General features: G+C 38.8%; 1 protein-coding gene across 7 annotated transcripts in view; it reads right to left on the reverse strand.

Moving 5' to 3' along the window:
- The window catches only part of CPEB3 (cytoplasmic polyadenylation element binding protein 3), a 159,738-nt gene that overhangs the window by 55,354 nt on the left and 83,775 nt on the right, over positions 1 to 20,609 (reverse strand). For 5 of the 7 annotated variants that reach the window (XM_072971604.1, XM_072971601.1, XM_072971602.1 and 2 more), the window contains 2 exons: positions 9,479 to 9,646; positions 7,733 to 7,822 (listed from right to left, as the gene is read on the reverse strand). In XM_072971604.1, coding sequence (XP_072827705.1) covers positions 7,733 to 7,822; positions 9,479 to 9,646 — 258 coding nt within the window. The remainder of the gene's footprint in view (positions 1 to 7,732; positions 7,823 to 9,478; positions 9,647 to 20,609) is intronic. The other 2 variants (XM_072971605.1, XM_072971603.1) reach the window with 1 other exon arrangement.

A 20,609-nucleotide genomic window follows, 5' to 3' on the forward strand; every position in this document is an offset into this window, starting at 1 on the left:
GATATCTGGTGGTGCTGGCTGTTCTTGAAGCTTCTTTCCTTGAGCCTCCGTAGCCAGACATGTTCTCAGTCCCTCACTCACCCACACCTCCACTGCCATGTCCTCTTTTTCTTTCTGGTTCCTCACAAAATTTATTGATTAACTGCTTTTCATTTTCTCCCTCTTCTCTGTAAAGATGACTCTCAAGAGACATGTATCTCCAGCTCCCATCTCTTTTCCCAAACTCTCTAACCACCATTCCAATTCCCCATTAGGAATTTCCTCTCCCATAGGATGCGCTAACATGCCAAACTCTACATGTCTTTAATCGAATCAACATAACACCAAACTGGTTTTCTTTCTACTGACTCCCCTCCATTCAACAGCAGCGTCATGATTCTCCCACTCCGGGGAAGGAACTGCAGCACAGCCCTGCCATCAAATCTATCGTCATCACAATCTGCTCTGCCACTGAGACCACTGGCCTTTCTCTCCTCATTCTAATAATACCTCAATGCTACCATCTTAGGATTTCATTGTTCTTATGAACTTGATTACAGAAAATTCCTAAATGGTTTTTCTGACTCTGGCTAAAAAAAAATCAAATAAAAACCAAAACCAAATAAAAAAGTCCAACTTCCCCTTTCGCTTTAAAAAAAAAAAAAAGTCTTCAATGATATCTGGACACTGAACGTATTCTATGTGCACTATCTCATTTAATCCTCATAAAAACCCAGAAGTGGTATTATTGTTTTCATTTTGTAGATTAAAAAAAAAAGAGAAAAGAGGTTTAAAAAGGCTCATAATCAGCCCAAAGATATAGCAATGGAAGTGACAGAGCAAGAATCCAACCCAGGCAGCTTACTCCAAAGCCTGCATTTTTTTTTCTTAATTGAACTACAATTGATTTACAATGTTGTGCTAGTTTCAGGTGTATACAAAGTGATTCAGTTACACATATACCATATATAAACCTATTCTTTTCCATTACAGGTTATTACAAGGTATTGAACATAGTTCCCTGTGCTGTATATAGTAGGTCCTTGTTGGTTATCTATTTTATATCTGTTAATTCCACAACTCCTAATTTATCCCCTCCCCTTTCCATTTTGGTAGCCATAAATTTGCTTTCTATGTCTGTAAACCTATTTCTATTTTTAAATAAGTTCATTTGTATCATTTTTTTTGATTCCATATATAAGCATTACTATATCGTATTTGTCTGACTTACTTGGTAAATCATATGATAATTGTCTGACTACTTTCTCTGACTTACTTCACTTAGTGTGGTAATCTCCAGGCCCATCCATGTTGCTGCAAATGGCATTTCATTCCTGCGTATGCTGAGCCTGTACTCCTGATCTAGGGAATATTTATTTCTCAGGAAGATCCACAACAGCTAGCAGGAACCGCCCTTCCCTGCTCTAAGGGATTTCCCTCTCGTTTTCTGAGAAATCCCCTCTCTTCGTGGAAGTGCCCATGGGGAAGCTGGTGTGTGAAGAGAAACCATACACAAAACTCCGGAGTCTTACAAAAAGAAAGGAACCAACAACCTCCCCTATACACACACACACACACACACACACACACACACACAATAAGAATAAATAAGACGTATAAAAGAGGCTGAAGGACTGCTTGGGAGAGTGGGGCTGGTAGCTCTTCCCTACTTCTCCCAGCCACGATTATCCAGAGCTAAATGGCACAGGAGTGCCTGCCAGCCAAGAAGCAGCCTGGGCTTCAGAGAGAGGACAGGGTGAGTGGGACCCCTCCCTGGAGCTCAGGGGATAAGGCACAGAAGAATTAATTAATTCATTAATTTTAAAAAAGGGCTTGGGCTGGGGCTTAGGGCCCCTGGGGCCTCTTTCCCTTAAAAGAATAGATTCAGTGACAGGCAGAAAGAGTAACAGGGAAAACACAAAATCCAAAGCCACCTGGCCTCCAGAGAGCCCTACTGGGCCTCAGTCCTCGGCCTGGCAGCGAGGCTACCACATAACCCCGCCTTAATTAAAGCCTGCCTTGAACACGCCTACCTCCAGGCCATCCTTATTGCCTAACGACAACAGAGTGGTGCCATATTTAAGAAACTTGGGGCTCTGAGGTCAGCCTTTTTGGGCTAAAATCCCAGTCCTATCATTTAACACAGGACTACGGATGAATTACTCTCCTCTAAGCCTGTTTCTTACTCTTTAAGATGGGAATAATAAGGGTGCCTACCTTGTGGAGTTGGGAAGATTAAATTAGATTAAGTGTAGAAAATGGTAACCCACTGCCCAGTTCACAATGAGCCCTGAGTAAATGTTAGCCGTCCCAATTATCATTATTCTAGCCCCCTGCAATTTCTGCCTCTTCTTTTCCTGTTCAGCTTTTGAGACCAAGGTCTTGCACAACCCACAGTAATCTATTCTTCCTCTGGATGCAGAGAATAGTTTTTACTCACTTGTCATTAACTATAAGTTCATCTGTATTTCAATAAAAATAACATCACTCATAAAACCTCCTGTATGCTGGGGCTATTTTAAGCACTCCACGTGAATGTACTCATTTTAACCTTCATCACAACCTTATAAAGTAGGTACTCTTATTATCCCTCTTTCACAGGTGATGAAACTAAGGAAAAGTAAGGTTCAATAGCACGCCTAAGGTCAGACAACTAATACGCAGGGTAGCTCAGCAAGTCTGTTCCAGAATCCATGCTCTTTACCATTACTTACTGTTTCTCATCTGTATTTTCATGTCTTCTCTGGAAAACTGCAGCCTTCTCAAAAACAAGAATGATGTCTTCTCTAGATCCCCCACAAGGCCAAACAGTAGACTCTTCCACGGACTGATGTGCAACAAATATTAGATGGACTGATGACCCCAGTGCTGCATGACCATTTGCACCAGGACCTAGGCCCTCTGTTTGCATTTATTCTGTTCTCTCACCATCCCTTTGCAATAACTATCTTCCAATTACCTGCACGCAAGCTGCTATGAACATAATGCTGTTAGTAAGTATTTTGTATGAAAACAGGATTCAGTTCATGCACTAACATTTGGGAGATCCTCTCTTTCCAGGACTCACAATTTCAACTCTACTATTTCAGAACTAAACAGCATGAGAATGCAATCTCAGGAAACTTTTCCTCAATATTTTGATTAGAACTGGATTTCTTTTCATCATCAAGAACCAAATATAGAAAACACAAAACAAGACTTTGCTTCAATCTTTATCAACAGCTATTTGAAAGTATTTCAAACTGCTATTTCTACTTGACCCAACTTCATTCTCCCTCCACCTCAAAGACAAACACCATACAAATGCCTTTACATCTGTCTCTGGCGGACTAAAGCAATTCAAGGAAGGAAAAAAAAATACTTCTTCAAGGCTTTCTTTTGCATCATTTTCTTCTCCTTCAAAACTTTCCAACCACACTTCCTTCATTTCTTCAAAGGTACTGAAGCCCCTTTCACACTCACTATTTCCCATATGGTACTCCTCTGCTTGGAACTTCCTTCCCTACACTTTCTAGCTAACTCAATTTTCAGGTTTGCTGTTTTCTCAGAGAAGCTCTCTCCATATCCCCAATCCAAATCGATGTCCCTTTTTTTAAGTCACCACACTCTCCATTTCTCCTTTAGAGAACTACTAGTCTGTAATTAATTGTGTTATTCTGTGACTGTTTGACTATTTTCTTAGCTCCTCCATGGGACTGTAAGTTCATGAGGTGCGAGAACACATCCTGTAGAGATGCAGTTTGACTGCCATGCTTTCTGATGCCTGCCAGGTTCTCAGTGGTGCCCTGGAGGACACCAAGCAACCACCTGCTGTGGCCCACAGACAAATTGATCCAGAGGGCTCTGCATCCACAAATAGTTGATCAAAGGCCTCAGTGGCCTCGTGCTGGAGAAACTCACTCTCCATCACCTCCAGCTACTGGCCCAACAACACCTAAGGGGACAGCTCAGGTGCTTGGCCACTGTTTCTCTACATGGATATTAAGCTCTCCATAGTCCACTAAAATGGTCATAATTTTACAAACCCTACTACTCCACATCTGTACAGGTAAACCTGCTGGATAAATGAATGATTCTGTTTATTTCATTAGGTATACACTTTCTGAGAAAAAGGCCAAAAGATTCAATAGTGGATGGTTCATGTTTTCCTCTCTACTTACACATAAGACTAAAATGGACAGCCAAAGAAACTGCACCTTATAGCCAAGCTGAGGTGACCTAAGAAAAGTATCACTGGCAGGAAGGGCATTACCAAGAAGGCACTGACCTAAATTAAAATCTAAGGAATTTAAGGAAAAGTAGAAACAGCATGAGGGGGCATTATTAAAAGGCACAGAACAGTTTGGGGTGAACTACTTAGATGTTCCCAATGTTCAAAGCAATGGGCATGGATTCTCAAAGTTACTTCAGTCTTGGAATAACACCAACATTTCTTTAGGTTCTCCCAAAATAGGTCAATCAGACTTTGGCTGAGAGCAAAACACAACAGGAGCCAACAGTATAATTATTTCTCCTCCTTGACCCCAAAATCAGCAGAAAGGCAATCTGCTCTCTGAGGATGCAAGCTTGAGGACCAGAATCAGGAGATCCAGATTCTCTTCTCGGCCTGGCTCTCACTAGTCCATCTCAACACTTAACCTCAGCTATAAAATAAGGGCCCCATCTCTAATGTTGTACATTGTTACACCGTTACACAGGCGTGGGACCCACACCACAGAGTTCACGGAGCTGCTCGACTCCGTGCTGCTCATACCAACCCGAGTGCTCTCTCGTCATCTCTCAGTAACAAATTCAAGTAAGATATTGTAAACATGGCATATACACAGAAAAGGCAGGCAAGAATAATGTGGGTCCAGAAACCATTAGGCTTAAAGCATGACTAGAGGAGTAAAAATATTTAACTTGGAAAAGAGAAGACTAAAGAGAAACTGATAGTCCGTTAGGTACCAAGAGGTAAATGTCACAATGACTGGCTCTGTTTTACTTTATTGGACACAATTGATCAGTGGGTAAAGACTGCAGGGAAGCATTTGACTCAACAGAAGAAAAAATTTAATAATTGCTTAGGTCTGCAAATATACAGACTTTCTCTGAAATCAACTGCCTCTTTCGTTCTGAATGTCTCAGAAGCTAAATGAGCAATTCTCTGGGCCATTTTAGAACAGGAGTCAATAAATTCTCTGTAAAGGGATTTTAGGGCCACATTTGGTCTCTGTTACCGATTCTCTGTGTGTGTGCTTTTACAACCCTTAAAAATATAAAAACCATCCTTAGCTCCCAGGCCGTACAAACAAAAACAGACAGTCTGCTGACCCCTATTCTGCTGTCCAATAAATACATGAGTCATATATGTAATTTAAAATTTGCCAATGTTTACATTTAAAAAGGTAAGGAGAAACAGGTGAAGTTAATTTTAATATATTTTATTTAATCCAATATTTTTCCCCAAATTATCATTTTAACATGTAAACAAAATTACTAATGAAATCTTAAACCTTTTTTAAAAACTAAGTCTTTGAAATCTAAATGTAGACAAACAGGAGAGATGACCTTCCAATCAATACTCAGTGTTAATGAATGACTGCTGGGACAACTGGAATGCTATCTAGAAAAAATAGCTGGATCCTTTTGAGGCTTTACTCCATTATAAATCCCAGACAGAAATGAGATTGCAATGTAAAAAAAGTAAAATAATAAATTCCGATGGCCAGTAAAAGAAAAACAATGCCAAGAAAGATGTTATTTTAACCATCAGATTGGCGAAGACTGAAATCTCCTGATCCTCAATAAAACTGAGTTTTGTAACTCAAATACCATTAATGGAAACATAAATGTGCATGATCTTTGTTGAGGGCAGCTTGGCAATATGTATAAACATGTACCTCACTTCTGGAAATTCACCCAAAGAGGCAATTATAAAAAGCAAAAAAGTGCAGGCACAAGGACATTCACTGAAGCATCATCTATGAGAGAAAACAACTGAAAGCAGCTTAAATGTCCATCAACAGGACTGATTAAATAAAATATGGTGATTAAGGATAATGTAGGCTTCTTATAGAAAGATGTTGACATTGCTGGGGGAAAAAGCAGGTTATTAAACATTATGTATAGTGTGATCCCATCTACCTAAAATTTAAAATTTCATACAAATGCATATATTCATAAAGAGATATAAGAAGGATGTTTAATGAAATATATACTGTGATTACCTCTGATAGAGGCAGATTTGGGATAATTTTCTTTGGACATGATCATAAATGCTTATCTTCATTTTTATTTTTTACAACGATCATCTGACATCTTTTATCCCAGAATCATTTTTGTAACCTTCTCTGAATGATTTTTTTTTCAACTATAACTGTTAGAAATACCTTTCATACATGTCATTTTACAGAGTATGTTACATGTACCACAGTGTGGTGAGTACATTCTTTCACTGAAGTAACACTGCCTTCGTTCACATGTGCAACCAGTATTCACAGAAGCATCCTTCTATACATGTGACTTCACAGAGTATGTTACATGCAGCACAGTGTGGTGAACTCATTCATTCACTGAAATACCACTACTCTGATTCAACAAACCATCAACACTCTTTAAAACATGTTTTAAACATGTTTCTTTAAACAATGTCATACATGTACCACAAGGTGGTGAATATATTCCTTCACTGAAATAATCAGCATGAAGATTTTTATCTTTTTTGCTTACTATAAAACTTAATTTTAATTTTACAAATTATTGGAGAGGATTAGCAGAAAAATGTTAAAAGCAAACAAACAGCCTTTATTTAGTGAGTAAACCATTTTCATAGGCTATAGAGAGAGTAGGGAGAAGTAGAAGTAACAAAGAAACTTAATAAACCAGACATAAAAGGAAGCCTCTTGAGGTTTCCTAGGTTGAGCTATAATTTGATCCCTATACAAGGCATGGGAAGGACAAGTATTTTGACTCCCCCGTCTTGTGGCATTGCTACACGCTAATACATACCAAAAATGCAATTCCTTAGAAATGAAAGACATCCTTGAAACGTACAGAACAAAACACAAGAAGAAAACTTTCTCTTGGGCTCAAAACACTCTTCAATATAAACCCAGGAACATACCCAAAATTACTACTATCAGAAAAGTCCCCCAGATTCCACAGAAATTATAAACTATAAGCAAAGTGATATATTTTCATGCCCTCATAAATTATCAAAAGAGCCTACCCAAAATAAAGGAAGCAAGGTCATGTGAAGAGTCCATTGCTAGTTTGCCCTCTACCTGTCAACAGGCTAAGTCACTTAAGATACAGACATGGATAAAGGTAATTTCATATAATGTCATTCTTCAGCCACTTGCTTTTCCAAGTTTGGGATTTATAAGATCTATAAAACCACAGGGAGGGCTATGGGATACAAATAAAATTTGACTCAAAATAATCTTTTCTTCTCCATTGCTGACATTTCTCAAAACCCTAGGCCTTCTTTCTCAATTAGTGGAAAGTTAGCACCAGGCTCATTGACAACAGATGCACAGGAGCTTACTATCAAAAAAAATAGATGCCATGAAACAATCAGCGTGCTCCTGGGAGAACAGACTCCAAGTAGAAACAGTCAAACACAAAAAGATGATCAACATAAAAATGTTTTCTTAATTGTGGTGGGGGAAAAAGTCAACAGCTATTTTAAGAGTTAAAAGGCTGCCTTTTATTTGAACCTTCATGCTAGCTCTCCAACAGGCAGGCAGTGGAGATACTGTAGGTGCATTACCTTTAGGAGGAAAATACGACTTGCTTTCAGCTTTGTGAGGCCAGTCTACGACGAGAGGTCCAAACCTGCGGAAGCTGGCAGTGATCTCATCTACAGAACAAAGAAGGAATCTTAGCAAAAAAGAAAAAAAATACTGCAAACAGAATATCATAAAACATGTCTTTTTATTTGAAAATGTTTGGAGAGCTATTTTCTAAAGCATTTTTACAGAAGTCAAACTTATTAAGTGAAATACCATCGTTAAGGGGTTATTCACTGTCAACCATGCAGAATGTTTCTAACTATAATTCATTTCCTTTCACTTCCAATAAACCTGACATGAAGAATTTGGAAGAAAAAGAATCTGACATTAGCTAAGGTGACCTCTCTGTCAAGTAAGAAGGAGGTTCTAAAAATAGGAATGTTCTCAGTTTTTAGGGAAAAAAAGGCAAAAAAAATCAAGTGTTTAAAATATGCTTGCACTTGCATGAAATAATCTCTAAAGTCACTAATATTGGGTTATTATTATTAATTCAAGAGTGTTTTAGAAATAGATACTACTTTTTTGGTGAGGAGTAGAGACAGTAAGTAGGTAATTCTACTTAGGGATAAGAAAAAGTTAAAAGTCAAAGTTCGCTTTCTCTCATACATTCCTAATACACATCCTGTAAGGAAAATGTTTCAAAAATTATAGCTTAACCCATTTATCTTTTCCTTCTGACTTTGTCTAAAGCAGAAGGTTATAACTAAGCTCCTAATCAGGCCTAAATTGCCACTCTCTCAGCCTTGATCAAACATTATGTCTTAAAGAAAAAAACCAATCTACAGATGAAATTAACACCAGTACGACAATAGTTTGGAGGGAAATGAGTCTCCAGCTGCGTACAACTTTAAAGCAGTAAGTCTAAGATAAATCTATTTTAGAGACTATTCTCCCATCATGGAAAACAAGAAAATCGTGACAAATTAGACAAACATCATAGCTAGAATAATGCTGGCAAAACAATTCTGTTTGACAATGTTTTTATAGTAGATCTAAAGCCTATGAGAACTCGAGTTGTTTTTTTCCCTTGAGTTAACTTTGTCACAATTTTATTTCATCCATTCATTCAACAAATATTTATTGACAACCTACTACATACTGATTGGCTTTAGGCGTAAGTGAAACTCACTTTTGGATTGGTAGTATCTCAAAAACATTACTAAGAAATGTTCTAATTAGTCTTCATCTTTTAAAGGCAAGAGGGAGTTTTTCATTAATAGGGATCTACATTAAAGTATGAGATGCTAATGGTGTGATGGATATGCGCAAAAGCTCTGGAATCCAACTGAATTTGATTCCAGCTGCACCATTAGCTACATAACCCTGGATAAACTGCTTCTTCCTGATCCTCAATTTCCTCATCTACAAAATGGAGCTGGTAGGAGACGCCTTACAGGACAGCCATGGAGATCAAATGACATAATGCAACATAAAGCATTTAGCACACTGATGGGCTTACAGTAAGCGTTCCATAAATATTAGCTCTCATTATTAAATGTATCCCCAAATTAGTAACTAGGAAATGGGAAGCTGTTGGGAGACTGCTGTATATGAACAGCAGACCTGAGGTGCATCATCTATCACTTCCCCCATCTATCGAACATTCTCACCTCTGGACACTGAGATATGAATGTCCTAAAGCCACCCTGGAGAGGAGAGGTGGGGTCAGCTCACACAGATGACAAATCTGGCCTTTATAAAGTCGTTAAGTGAATGCATAGTACCTTCATCGATGTCAGGAGGAAGGCCTCCAACAAACACCTTTCTAGAGTAGCGTTCTACTCGCTCTCCATTCTGACAGCGAGTGGGAGAACTTAAGCCAGATGACAAGGACTGATCGCCGTGACTGTCGTCCAGGAAGGCATCTTCAAAGGGAAAGAGAGAAGACCGACCTGAAACAAATGTGGGAGTTTCTACGGTTAAAATTATTTTCCTGGAAAACACATGCTTTATTAGGAGCCAAAGCATAGTGTGAAGCATTCCAAAAAATATATCCTGAGCTGTGACTTTTTCAAGAGAATAAGCGACTGCAGATTACCAGGTCTGGACAAGTTAATACAATCATTTTTGTGTAAAGGTAGGTACAGCACAGAAATGACTGGACTGGCATTAAGGAAGAAGCAACAGAAATTGCATCTGTTTTTGCTGCTAAAAAAAAAAACACTACATTTTACTCATACAGTCCCTATCACTGCTATGAAGAGTACTCAGTGGTTATTGTTCCTTTCCCTGGGCATTTCTTAAAATAAACAGAAAAGTAATCTCTATTCACAGATTTTGATTGCTCTTTATGGTGACCTCGGAGGTTCAGTTCTAAAGATTGGCCCTGACAGCCGAGGGAATATTAAACTGATGACGGAGGCTGGTAACTCCTCTGACAGCCGGACTAAAAATGATCAATTTTTAGATTTTCCCTGCCATTCCCAGCTACTCCAATTTGGAAATAAACGTGCAGTAATAAAGGGTGGGGCAAGTAAATGAAAACACATGCATTAAGATGTAGGAGTATAGATGTGGATGTGGTTATGACATCTTTATTCACCTAACCTGTATTTTGTATCACTCAAGTTATTTTCATTGTTAACTCTAGAGCCAAACAAAGTTTGCAGAGCAAAGGCACCTACCCCCTCCACATGACTATAAGGAAAATGCCAGCAGTTAGAATCTGTTAATAAATCTAACACAGTAATGCCATCCAGCATTACAAAATAAAATCTAAGTTTAAAAAAACATATATATTTCCTGGGTGAGTCAGTTAGTTCCTAGTAAAACTTTCTGCTAGGTTCCACTCTAAAAATGAGCTATCTTGAGTGCTCTAATTTTTGAAAAAAAGAAAAATTCCCCTCTAAAATGAATTCATACACTCTTCAAAATAAAGGACACTGTCTTCCCCATTTAGTCTATGCTGTCTATATTTCCCTGAGACCTAGGTTCTGCATCACTACAGTCAACTCTCTAAAACAGATTATAAATAGCCTTAGAAAAATACAGACCATTTATTTCTTTTATAAAAAAATAGTTACTAATATAACTCTATTTATTTTATGAACAACCCAGGTGGTATAAGAAAGGCACTGTTTTGACGTTGAGAGTTAATAAATAAAAGGACCAAAGAATTTTTTGTTCAGCTCTTCCCAGCTTAGCTACAAAGAAACAGAACAAAATTTGTCACCTCGTGTCACCTAGCTTTTTGAGCCTGGCAAGGACAAATAATAGACAGTAAATTCTCATCCCTTGATGTCTCTTTTGTTCATTGCGGGTAAACGAACTAGGTTTGCAGCAACTGCAGGCAAAGTGAGCTTCCCAAAGACACCCAGTAATGTTCCCCTACAGCTGTCAGGTTTGCTTTTCATGTAGTCCACACTCAGTGAATTACGTGCCTACTCTGACAGGCACACACCCCCATCAGCATTTCCCACGTTACGTTCCTATCCCCACCCCTTACCCTCAACACTAGTAACATGAGATGCTCAGAAAACAAGAGCTGGTGGAGGATGGTGTCGAGAGAACCTAATAATATTGGAAAACACTGCACATCTTATGTCCATCTCAGAAAATCACAATTCATATTAGAATACCCAGACTGGGAAAAATTCTGCAGTAAAATAGCTTCATCTAGCATTACCTGGATTTAAGATAAAGGGAACTTTAGCATACATATATAACTCAGTGGAAAACACTTGAAAAAATATTTATCCACATTCCAGGAACAGCAAACAAGTAAGATAGTTATTTGGAAGTCCCTGCCAATGAAATCAAGTCTCGTGAGAGAGATAAGCAAGTACATAACTAAAATAGAGAAAGAAGTACGCAGAGAAGACTTTACCTAATGACACAAGAGCACAATTTACTGTTCTATGGGAAATGGGCAGGGGACCTTCACAGGGATTTCAGAGAAGGGCAATTCTGTGCAGACTCTTGTGGGAGTGGGAGTTTCTAAGGTGAAGAAGAAAGGACTTTCAAAACAGCTCTTGACCTTTCCCTCCAAAGCTGCTCCTCTGGCATTCCCTGCAATCTCAGTCAAAAGTGACTATCACCCACACTCAATTCAATCTAGGAATCTAGGAGTCATCCTTGACATCCCTTTCTTTCACACTCCACATCTAACCCATCTGTCACTAAGTCCTACCAACACAAGCCACAAAATAATTCTTCAGTCCATTTGGTTCTCTCCATCTCCAGTCCTAACATCTTGGTCCAGGTAACCATCATCCCTCCCCTGAACTAACAGTGCAATGAGTCTACACCACAGCCTGTTTAGTTGGCTGATTTCGATCTTGTACCCCACAATGCTTTCTGCACCAAACAGACAGTCACCATTTCCAAATATTAATCTGAATGTGTAACCACACTCTTCACCCCTATCCTTAAATCCCTTCTCCCCCTTTTTGGATAAAGTACAAAAACTGTAAACTGTAAGGCCTCTGCCTTCCTCTCCTACATCATAGTTTCCACTTGCCCTCTGGTTCACTAAGCCCTTGATCACACAGACCTCCTTAGAAATTCCTCATTATTCCTCCCGGCCTCAGGCCTTAAGGACAAGATGTCCCCCGACCCAAAACAAACACCCTCCTCTCCACTCCTCCATTGCATAGTTCATTCCTGTTCATTCTTAAGGTCTAAGCTGAAAAGTCATTGAAACTCAGGTGGAACTTTCCTGACCTTCTAGATTAGATTAGATGCCCTTTCCTATCCACTCACAGCACGTTCTCAAACATTTTTTCCATTACCATTATGCTATCGTGTGTGTGTGTATTTGGTATCTTGTTCCCCAACTCAATTAAACTGTAAGCGTTATTAGGACAGGGACCGATTTAATCCCATTCACCTCTGTATCTTCAGGTCCTACTAAGAGCATATATAAGGTATTCAGTAAGTGTTAAAAGTGACGCAGCAGCAAAAAAAAAAAAAAGGAACACAGTAAGTGCAAATATATGATGGAACACAATATACAGGTGTGAGGATGGCAAGAGATGGAACCGTGTTCCTAGAAAATTGAGAACTTCTCTCTTGCTTCTGTTTGTTCAAGCATTACATTTTGTACTCTGTATTACAAAAGAAACAGGAAATCTCCCCATTTTCCAAATTTAATATTTCATTCTAATACTAGCTTTAAAAAAAAAACTACACTCACTCCGTGGAGACTCTGATACATCCATCTAATCCATCTTCCATCCCGTCAGAATGATGTCTCTAAGATGCCTCTTACCACGTTATTCCCACTACCCCAAATCCTACATCACCTCCACCAGTAATTTGCACCCAGGGAGAGAAGGGTGGGTGGGGTGAGAGTCTGAAGAAATCTGTGATTGTCCAGATAAGAGATGAGGAAGTCTCAAACCAGAGCAGTGAAGGAGAAGTAGCTGATGTTCAAGACATTCTGGAACAAAGAGAACTTTTCTTTCTGCACGGCCAACATAACCACAGCTTCCCCAGAGTATTTTGGCAAAGAAAATAAAAGCAAGAGTTAATTGTAAAAATTTGAACTGTTTTAAAAATCACTTATGGGTACTTGAGAAAGTTTCCAAGGTTTAAAACAAAGCCTCTGTCTTATTATTACTATATAGAGTGCCATAGACTCTAGTAATAAACTTGCCCCTGCAAATGAAACTGCTAAGAATTCACATATACATGATGTATCTCTCTAACTGTAGGTAAGAACTAAGGATGTAGGTCTCAGAGCTCAGTCCCCAGATCTACTTAATCTGAATTATGAAGGTCAAACTTGAAAATCAGCACTTTTAACAAATTTCCCCAGTGATTCCTAAGCTCAAATTTAAGAACCACTGAAATGCAGATTATCTGTCCACAGAAGACAGGCACTAAGAGAGACACTGTGTGAAGTGTATGGGAGCCTTGGGAAACATCCAAGGTCAAACATGTTAAGAAAAGTACATCCTCAGAAATAGAACATAAAAAATCTATAATCTAGTCAACCTTACTGTAACATGACTGCCTGAAGTGCTGATGGAACAAAGAGTTAGTCTGCAGGAAGTATTAAAAAGATAGAAGAGTTGGGGGAGGGTATAGCTCAGTGGTAGAGGGACTTCCTAGCTTGCCCAAGGTCCTGGGTTCAATCCCCAGTACCTCCTCTAAAAATAAATACATAAATGAACCTAATTACCTCCCCCTTCAAAAAAAATAAATTAAAAAAATAATAATAACAGAAAATAAAAGACAAAAGAGTAGGTTAAGAAACCGTAGTGTTTGCCTAGTGCAAACTAACAGGAGATAGGTGGGTTTTATCATACTGGTGGGAATACTCGTCTGTGGGACAAAAGGGCTCATTTGATGTTTCCAGAGCCTGAAAACCATAATTTTCTCTATGTTCTGATTATAAATTCCTGAAAGACTGTTCTATTAATTAATTTAGTGCCTTTCTATTGTGAAGAGGTGGCTCTTGAACTAGTAGACAAATACTCAGCCACTGAAATTGTATTTCTGTTACATCCATCCCCATGATAAGTTAAAACACTGGTATTCTGATTTGTCCAGTGATCCTCGAGAGGTGGGTACTCGTGCATTCATTTGGTTGGCATAAATCATCCCTCTACGGCAAATAGTCCCTGGGAAGACTGGTAAATAAAATTTTAGTTCCTGGATGTGTGTTACTAGGAACTGAAACTTAAGAGGCTGTACCCAAATTGTGTCCCATGAGAGGCCCTGCTACTAACTTGCATCTCTCTGACATACTTCTTTTCTTTAAAGCATTCCCCAAGACTGAAATGTTGTCAGTGTGTCACGTTACTTACCAAAAATTATATTCTTACGTACCTAGCATATGAATCTGTTTTAGAATCTCGTGATACTTCCACATAAAATATTCATATTCAATATTTCAACAGAAGCAGAAGAAATGCTTCTCGACAGCTGCGCTTCGGCCATCTGGCTTTCTCTTCCAACAATGGTCTGGTTTTCTGATCTCTATTTTCAATTAATAACCAGAATGTAGTTTTTGATCCAGTAATTGGACAAACACTCTCTGATGGAGAGATGACTTAAAGCTAAAGGAGCCTTGTAAGACAACTGCCAAATAAGAATCCTGCAAAGTACTAGAGCATGGAAGCCTTATCCAAAAGAACTCTTGCCCAGCACCCTCCCTTTCCTGCAGCTTATGATGGGAAAACAAAAGCCCACTGGCCGTGCTGGGCTGCCAAAACTGCTCGGACCTCACCTCTGAGCTCCCATGTCTCTGCTATCAATCCAGGGCCCAAGCTCCAGGGCCCTGTCCCAATACTTTCATTCCAAGCCTGACCCTTTTCATCGTAGTTTTGCAACTAGCTCAGAAGTAAGTCACTTTAAAGATTTAAAAATAAAAAAAAAATTCTTTTAAAAAGATTATGGGGCATGACTCCCATAAGAAAAAAAAAAATGCCTGGAAGTCAAGATAGTCAGGTTCCAGCCTAGGCTTTACTCTGTGATCTTGCACAAGACGGTTCACTTACCCGAGTCTCATTTACATAATGAGGGATTTGAACTAGGTGAATGGTTTTCAAATTTCTAGGGGCAGCCAGCGGCATTCCTTTTACTATACAAAAATCTTACCTAAAACCCTAATATACAAACAGATAAAAATACATCTTACTTTGTAATACAATGTCAGTATCTCTTAGGCATCACAAACTGAATGTGTTTAAAAATGAACTTTTTCTTTTCTTTTTCCTTTTAATTAATTTAGTTAGTTATTGAAGCAAAGTTGATTTACAATGTTGTGTTAGTTTCTAAATGTACTCTTGACATCTACTTTAAATCTATTCTCTCCCATTCCCATTTCAATACATGGCATCATAATTCACCCAATTGCTCAGGCCAGAACCCGAACATCATTTTTGAATCTTCCTTGTTTGCTCTCCCCATTCAGTACTTCAACCTAATGCCATTAAGGAGGGCTGATTCTACCCCCAGAATATACCTTCCATTTATCCACTTCTTTCCAACTCCATTGCCATCACCCTATTTTAAAACACTGTCCTCGCTTGCCTAGACTACTACCCTCATTCTGAACTAGACAACCCACTCCTCTCACTCCACTCCAAACAACTGCCAGAGTGCTCTTGTAAAAACATAAATCCGATCACTTGACCCTGCTTTAAAACATTCATAGCTTTCTTCTTGTACTTGGACCAAGTTCAAAAACCTTACCGGGAGCTAAAGCCCAGCAAGATCAGATTTCCTTCCTTCCTTCAACCTCATCTTAATACACCCTCCTTTCTCTCCCACCAGGCTCAGCCATTCTGGGCTCCATGTACTTCCTCAAACACACAAAGCCCTTTCTTGCCTCAGGCACCACCCTCCCACCCCCAACTGCCCCCTTTTAATACATCTTTATTAAGATGTAATTCACATATTATACAATTCATCCTTTTAACCCATTAGCCGTCATTCCCCATTTTCCTTGAACCCTCTCTCATCCCTGGGCAACCATTAGTCTACTTTCTGTCTCAATAGATTTGCCTATTCTGGACATTTCAGAAAAACAGAATCATTCAATATGTGATCGTTTGTAATTGTCTTCTTTCACTTAGCGTAATGTGAATCTCAAGGTTTATCAGTGTTGCAGTATTTATCAGTACTATGCTTCAAGCCTCTTAAAATAGCTGTCTTATGATGTCTGGAATTTCCTTTAAAATAGTCTAAGTGGAAAAAGTGGGGGATTATATGTAACAAGATCGGCAAAAATGTTGAAGTTAAGTGATGGGTATATAGTTCATTAAATGATTCTATTTTTGTGTATATTTGGAAACTTCCAAAATAAAAAATTTATTTAAAGATAGCTGCCTTTCCATCCTTTGGATTTCAGTTTAAAAAACATCTCTTCAGAGAATACTATCTTACCTCAGAGGGAACCTCCCATTTTTCCTGCCTAGTTCTTATCACAACTTTCGAGTATAAAAATGTTTTGTCTCATTGACTTACTGTCTCTCTTTCCCACAAGAGTGAACACTCAGCAGGGAGATCTAGATCTAGAGTCTAGCACGGCATCTGATCCACAGTAAACACACAAACACTTACTAAATAAAATTAGGGTGGACAGCCCAGAACCCCTCCTTCATTATTAGTTTAGGCTCCTCCCAGGCCAACTTCCTACAAAAGTGAAAATCTAGTGGTCTCATTTCCCTCACCACCACTTGTGCTCAAATTGTCCTACCACTATAAGCAGTAACATTTCAGGTATTATAACCATGAAAATTCAGAAATGTCTTCAGCTGTCTATGTGTCACTCCAGGACCACCCATTCCTTTAGACAAGAAAGCTCCCATAACGGGGTTAGAATTAGCAGGATGGTATGTTTGTATCACAGTCTCACTGACACAGCAGATCTCTTCTCCTTTGAGCAGGCTTTTGGCGGAAAGACCCAACTCCTACTTGGTACGCAAGTTTGTTTTATCACATTCTTAGAGCCTTTGTTATTGACTAACTCATCCATCAATGTCAATAGATTTGTAGGGAATAAATATACACAGAAGTACATTTTACAACAGTAACACCAATCCAGTAGTAACTCCAATCATTCTTTGCATTTGCTCATTTACATTATTTTAAAATATCTTTTATATTTTCTTGCTGCCCTTTAACTAAGAAATTCTGTTAAACACCAAGAGCGCTGGCATAGCCAACATCTCTACTTATAGACAAAAGTCTCCCAGAAACCATAAAAATTCATGCAGAATAAAAACACAACATATATTTTAATCAAGTGTGCTGCTAAATGTGTAAGCAAGATCATGCACGACATAAGCTATCAGGCTAGTTTCTAACAGGGGCTGCAGCTAAGATGCATGTCAAAGCTTGTGGAAGTCAGAACACTCCAGAAAGAAAATGTTAACATTCTCTGCTGTCATTTTGATTCCACAAGGGAAATCAACATTTGTCTACTGGCACGTACCTCGAAAATAAAAGTGGGTATCACTGGGAAATTGAATTGAATTTTTACATACTTTATATACAATCAATATTCATTTTCAGATCCTATCCTTTCACACCTAATTCTTCTTCCCAACTATTACCATTTCAACCACACTACTGGAAGTGCTTGGTTTGCCAAACAGTCTACCCTCCAATACTGGATTCCCCGGCTACGCCGTCAACTGATGTGCAAGTTCTCTCCTGTTTTCCTTCTTTGTATCAGAAAACTCTCCTTGTAAAGCCTGACATAACTGTGTCAAAAACCATTCATTAGGGCAGCACAGCCCATCTCATTGTCAGCGTCTCCTCTCCAGCTGGCCCCCACTGCATACACTCACGTACACATGCTCCAAGCATCTGGTCATACCAATCTCACCTCGAAGGTTTTTTTTTTAAGTTGAATCAGATACCTGGAGTGCTTTGCTTCCCACTCCCCTTCCATCATCCAAATAGTTCCTGAAATTCTACCTATTCCAGGAAGCTTTTCCAGGTTTATCAGGAGAGGTGAAAGATTCCACTGGCCTATTTCTTGCTGACAGATCTCAAAACTGTCACAGATAATTCCCTTTGCCTTCTATTCCTAAAATATTTACCAACATGTATGTAATGCATAGATTTTGAGTTACAGCTACACTTTAATCACAGGTAAAGTAACATATATCAACAAGTTCACTTTTTATGCTTTTGGGGGGAAATCTAAATTTTGTCTGGAGGAAAGAAATCAAACATTATAACTCCTGATCACACAAATAACTGAGTATGGGGAAATCTGCCAGGTTATCAAATGTATACTATGTGATGCTGGCCCAGATGAGTATATTTCAGGGAATGAGACTGGATATGAGGTACACCTGCCCATCCCATATGACTAAGTCACTATACTTTATGAAGATGGCTTTCCTTTTTCAGCTTTGGGAAGAAAAGACTAAAAGCATGAAACAAAAATTTTCTGCCTAGTCTTTTCTCATTACAGAAAATCAACTCTCAAGTCTTTCAGTGTTCTCTCTCCCCTTCTCTGCCCCATACTTACTCTCTCTCCTTTGTCATTATTTTCTTCGTTTACAACTATCAAACCGCAAACTTATAGAGAGAAGTGACCAAGTCATTCTAGGGAGTGTTTAGCTTAGCTCTTGATGCAAAAATGATCATGGTTTCTGAAAAAATGATTAAGTCAAACCTTACAAATAGATATGGGGAAGGTAACAGAAGCAGGAAGAGTAATTATTTCTGCAGGAGTTCAGAAACTACAGGTGGTCTTATGTTCTTGCATTTAACATACTATGATTTTTAAATATAAAATAATTTAAAAAAACCATAATGCCAATCTCTAGTCTACATAGATGTGGGATTTTACTTCAAATACAATTCTCAACAATAAGCATTTAATAAGTGGTAGCTCTATGTAGGTCACAGTCATAGGCACAAGAGACAATTGTCCTCAAAGAACTTATCTCCAGTTGAAGAATCAGGGCATACAGAGAAGGCAGGAAGAATGTGAGGGAACAGAAGCAGAGGGAAACACTGCCTGTGAGGCCACTGGGCAAGGCCTCCTGGGAGCGGGTAAGACTTGAATTGGGCATGGATGCATGAACTAAGGGCAGGTTTTAGGTAAGTAAATGAGAGGAAAGGTGGACAGCACTTGCAAAGGCTCGACAGTGGGAAAGCACAGGGATTGGTCAGGGGAAGGTGAGGTGGGAAAACAATGGAGATGATGAGGTGGGTGAAACAGGGAGAAGCCAGATGATGGGGCACCTGAATGGAGAAAGAGTGTGAGACGGACAAAGTGGTGTTTCACAAAGATGAAAATAAAAGAAATGGAAAGAGAAGGTCAAGGCCCGAGACACCAGAGGGGAAATAAGAAACCAGACAAGACCTGGTAACTGATCAGTGTCTAAGAAGAGAATAACCCCTGCTCTCTCCAGATGGTGGCCTTCCCTGTTCCTTTCTGAGAGTGATCCATTTTCTAGCAACATGAAAAAAAAAAAAATGTATCTTACAAAATAATTTCTAGTAATATTATTTTCTACACTTGAAAATTTAAAATCGTAAGGTTAAAAATGTTTGATGGCATTTACTTCCATGGTTAAAAAATAATCAGCTCTACCATATTTCTGTTCACTATCAAGTGAAAATAAAACTGACTGTATGATTCCACCATGAAGGAAGGTTTCAATGGTAAAGCAAATACATAGGTTTTACCAGTATTCACCCATTCAACGAATATTTACTGTGGAATAAATAAAAAAATACTATGAATTTAATATTATTATCCTCTCTTCAGTACTCAACTACAAAGTCAGAGACAGCCTGATGAACAGTAAACGCTACCCAGTAAGCAGCCAAAAGACAAAGGTTTTGGACTTGGCTCTGACTTTAACTTGAGATTACATGGCAAGAAAATGACTTCACCTCTCCCAGCTTCTGCAAATAAGCACCACAGCAAATGACATTTGTGGAATGCTTTTAGTTTGCATGGAGAGGTTTTCCTCTCCCTTTTTTTAATACTATAATTTCACCAACTAATATTCTTGAAGTTGGACAAGCTTGGTTTTATTACCTCATGATTTACCAGATGACGATACCAGACGTAAGTGATAAAGCTATGATGACAACCTAGGTCTCTGACCCTAAATCTCATACTTTTTCTACTACATTAGACTCACCCTATTTCATGAAATTATGTGAACAAATTACAGATATGAAATGCTTTAGAAAGATTACAGCAATGCACAAATGAAAGCTTGGGTGCGACCAGGAGAGAATGCGAGCTTTACGGGGACTACAATCTCCTATGCAAGTTGAGGATCCCTCTTTCAGAAAAAGAATACAAAAATAAAGATCTTAGCAGGGACCCATGAAAGTGAGGGCTCCTGAAACTTAAGTTTCATTTAGCTTCAAGGTAAATCTACCTCTGGCTGTGAACACAAAAAAAAATTCACCAGTCCACCT

Source organism: Vicugna pacos, chromosome 11 (assembly GCF_048564905.1).
Source record: "Vicugna pacos chromosome 11, VicPac4, whole genome shotgun sequence".
Taxonomy (NCBI): domain Eukaryota; kingdom Metazoa; phylum Chordata; class Mammalia; order Artiodactyla; family Camelidae; genus Vicugna; species Vicugna pacos.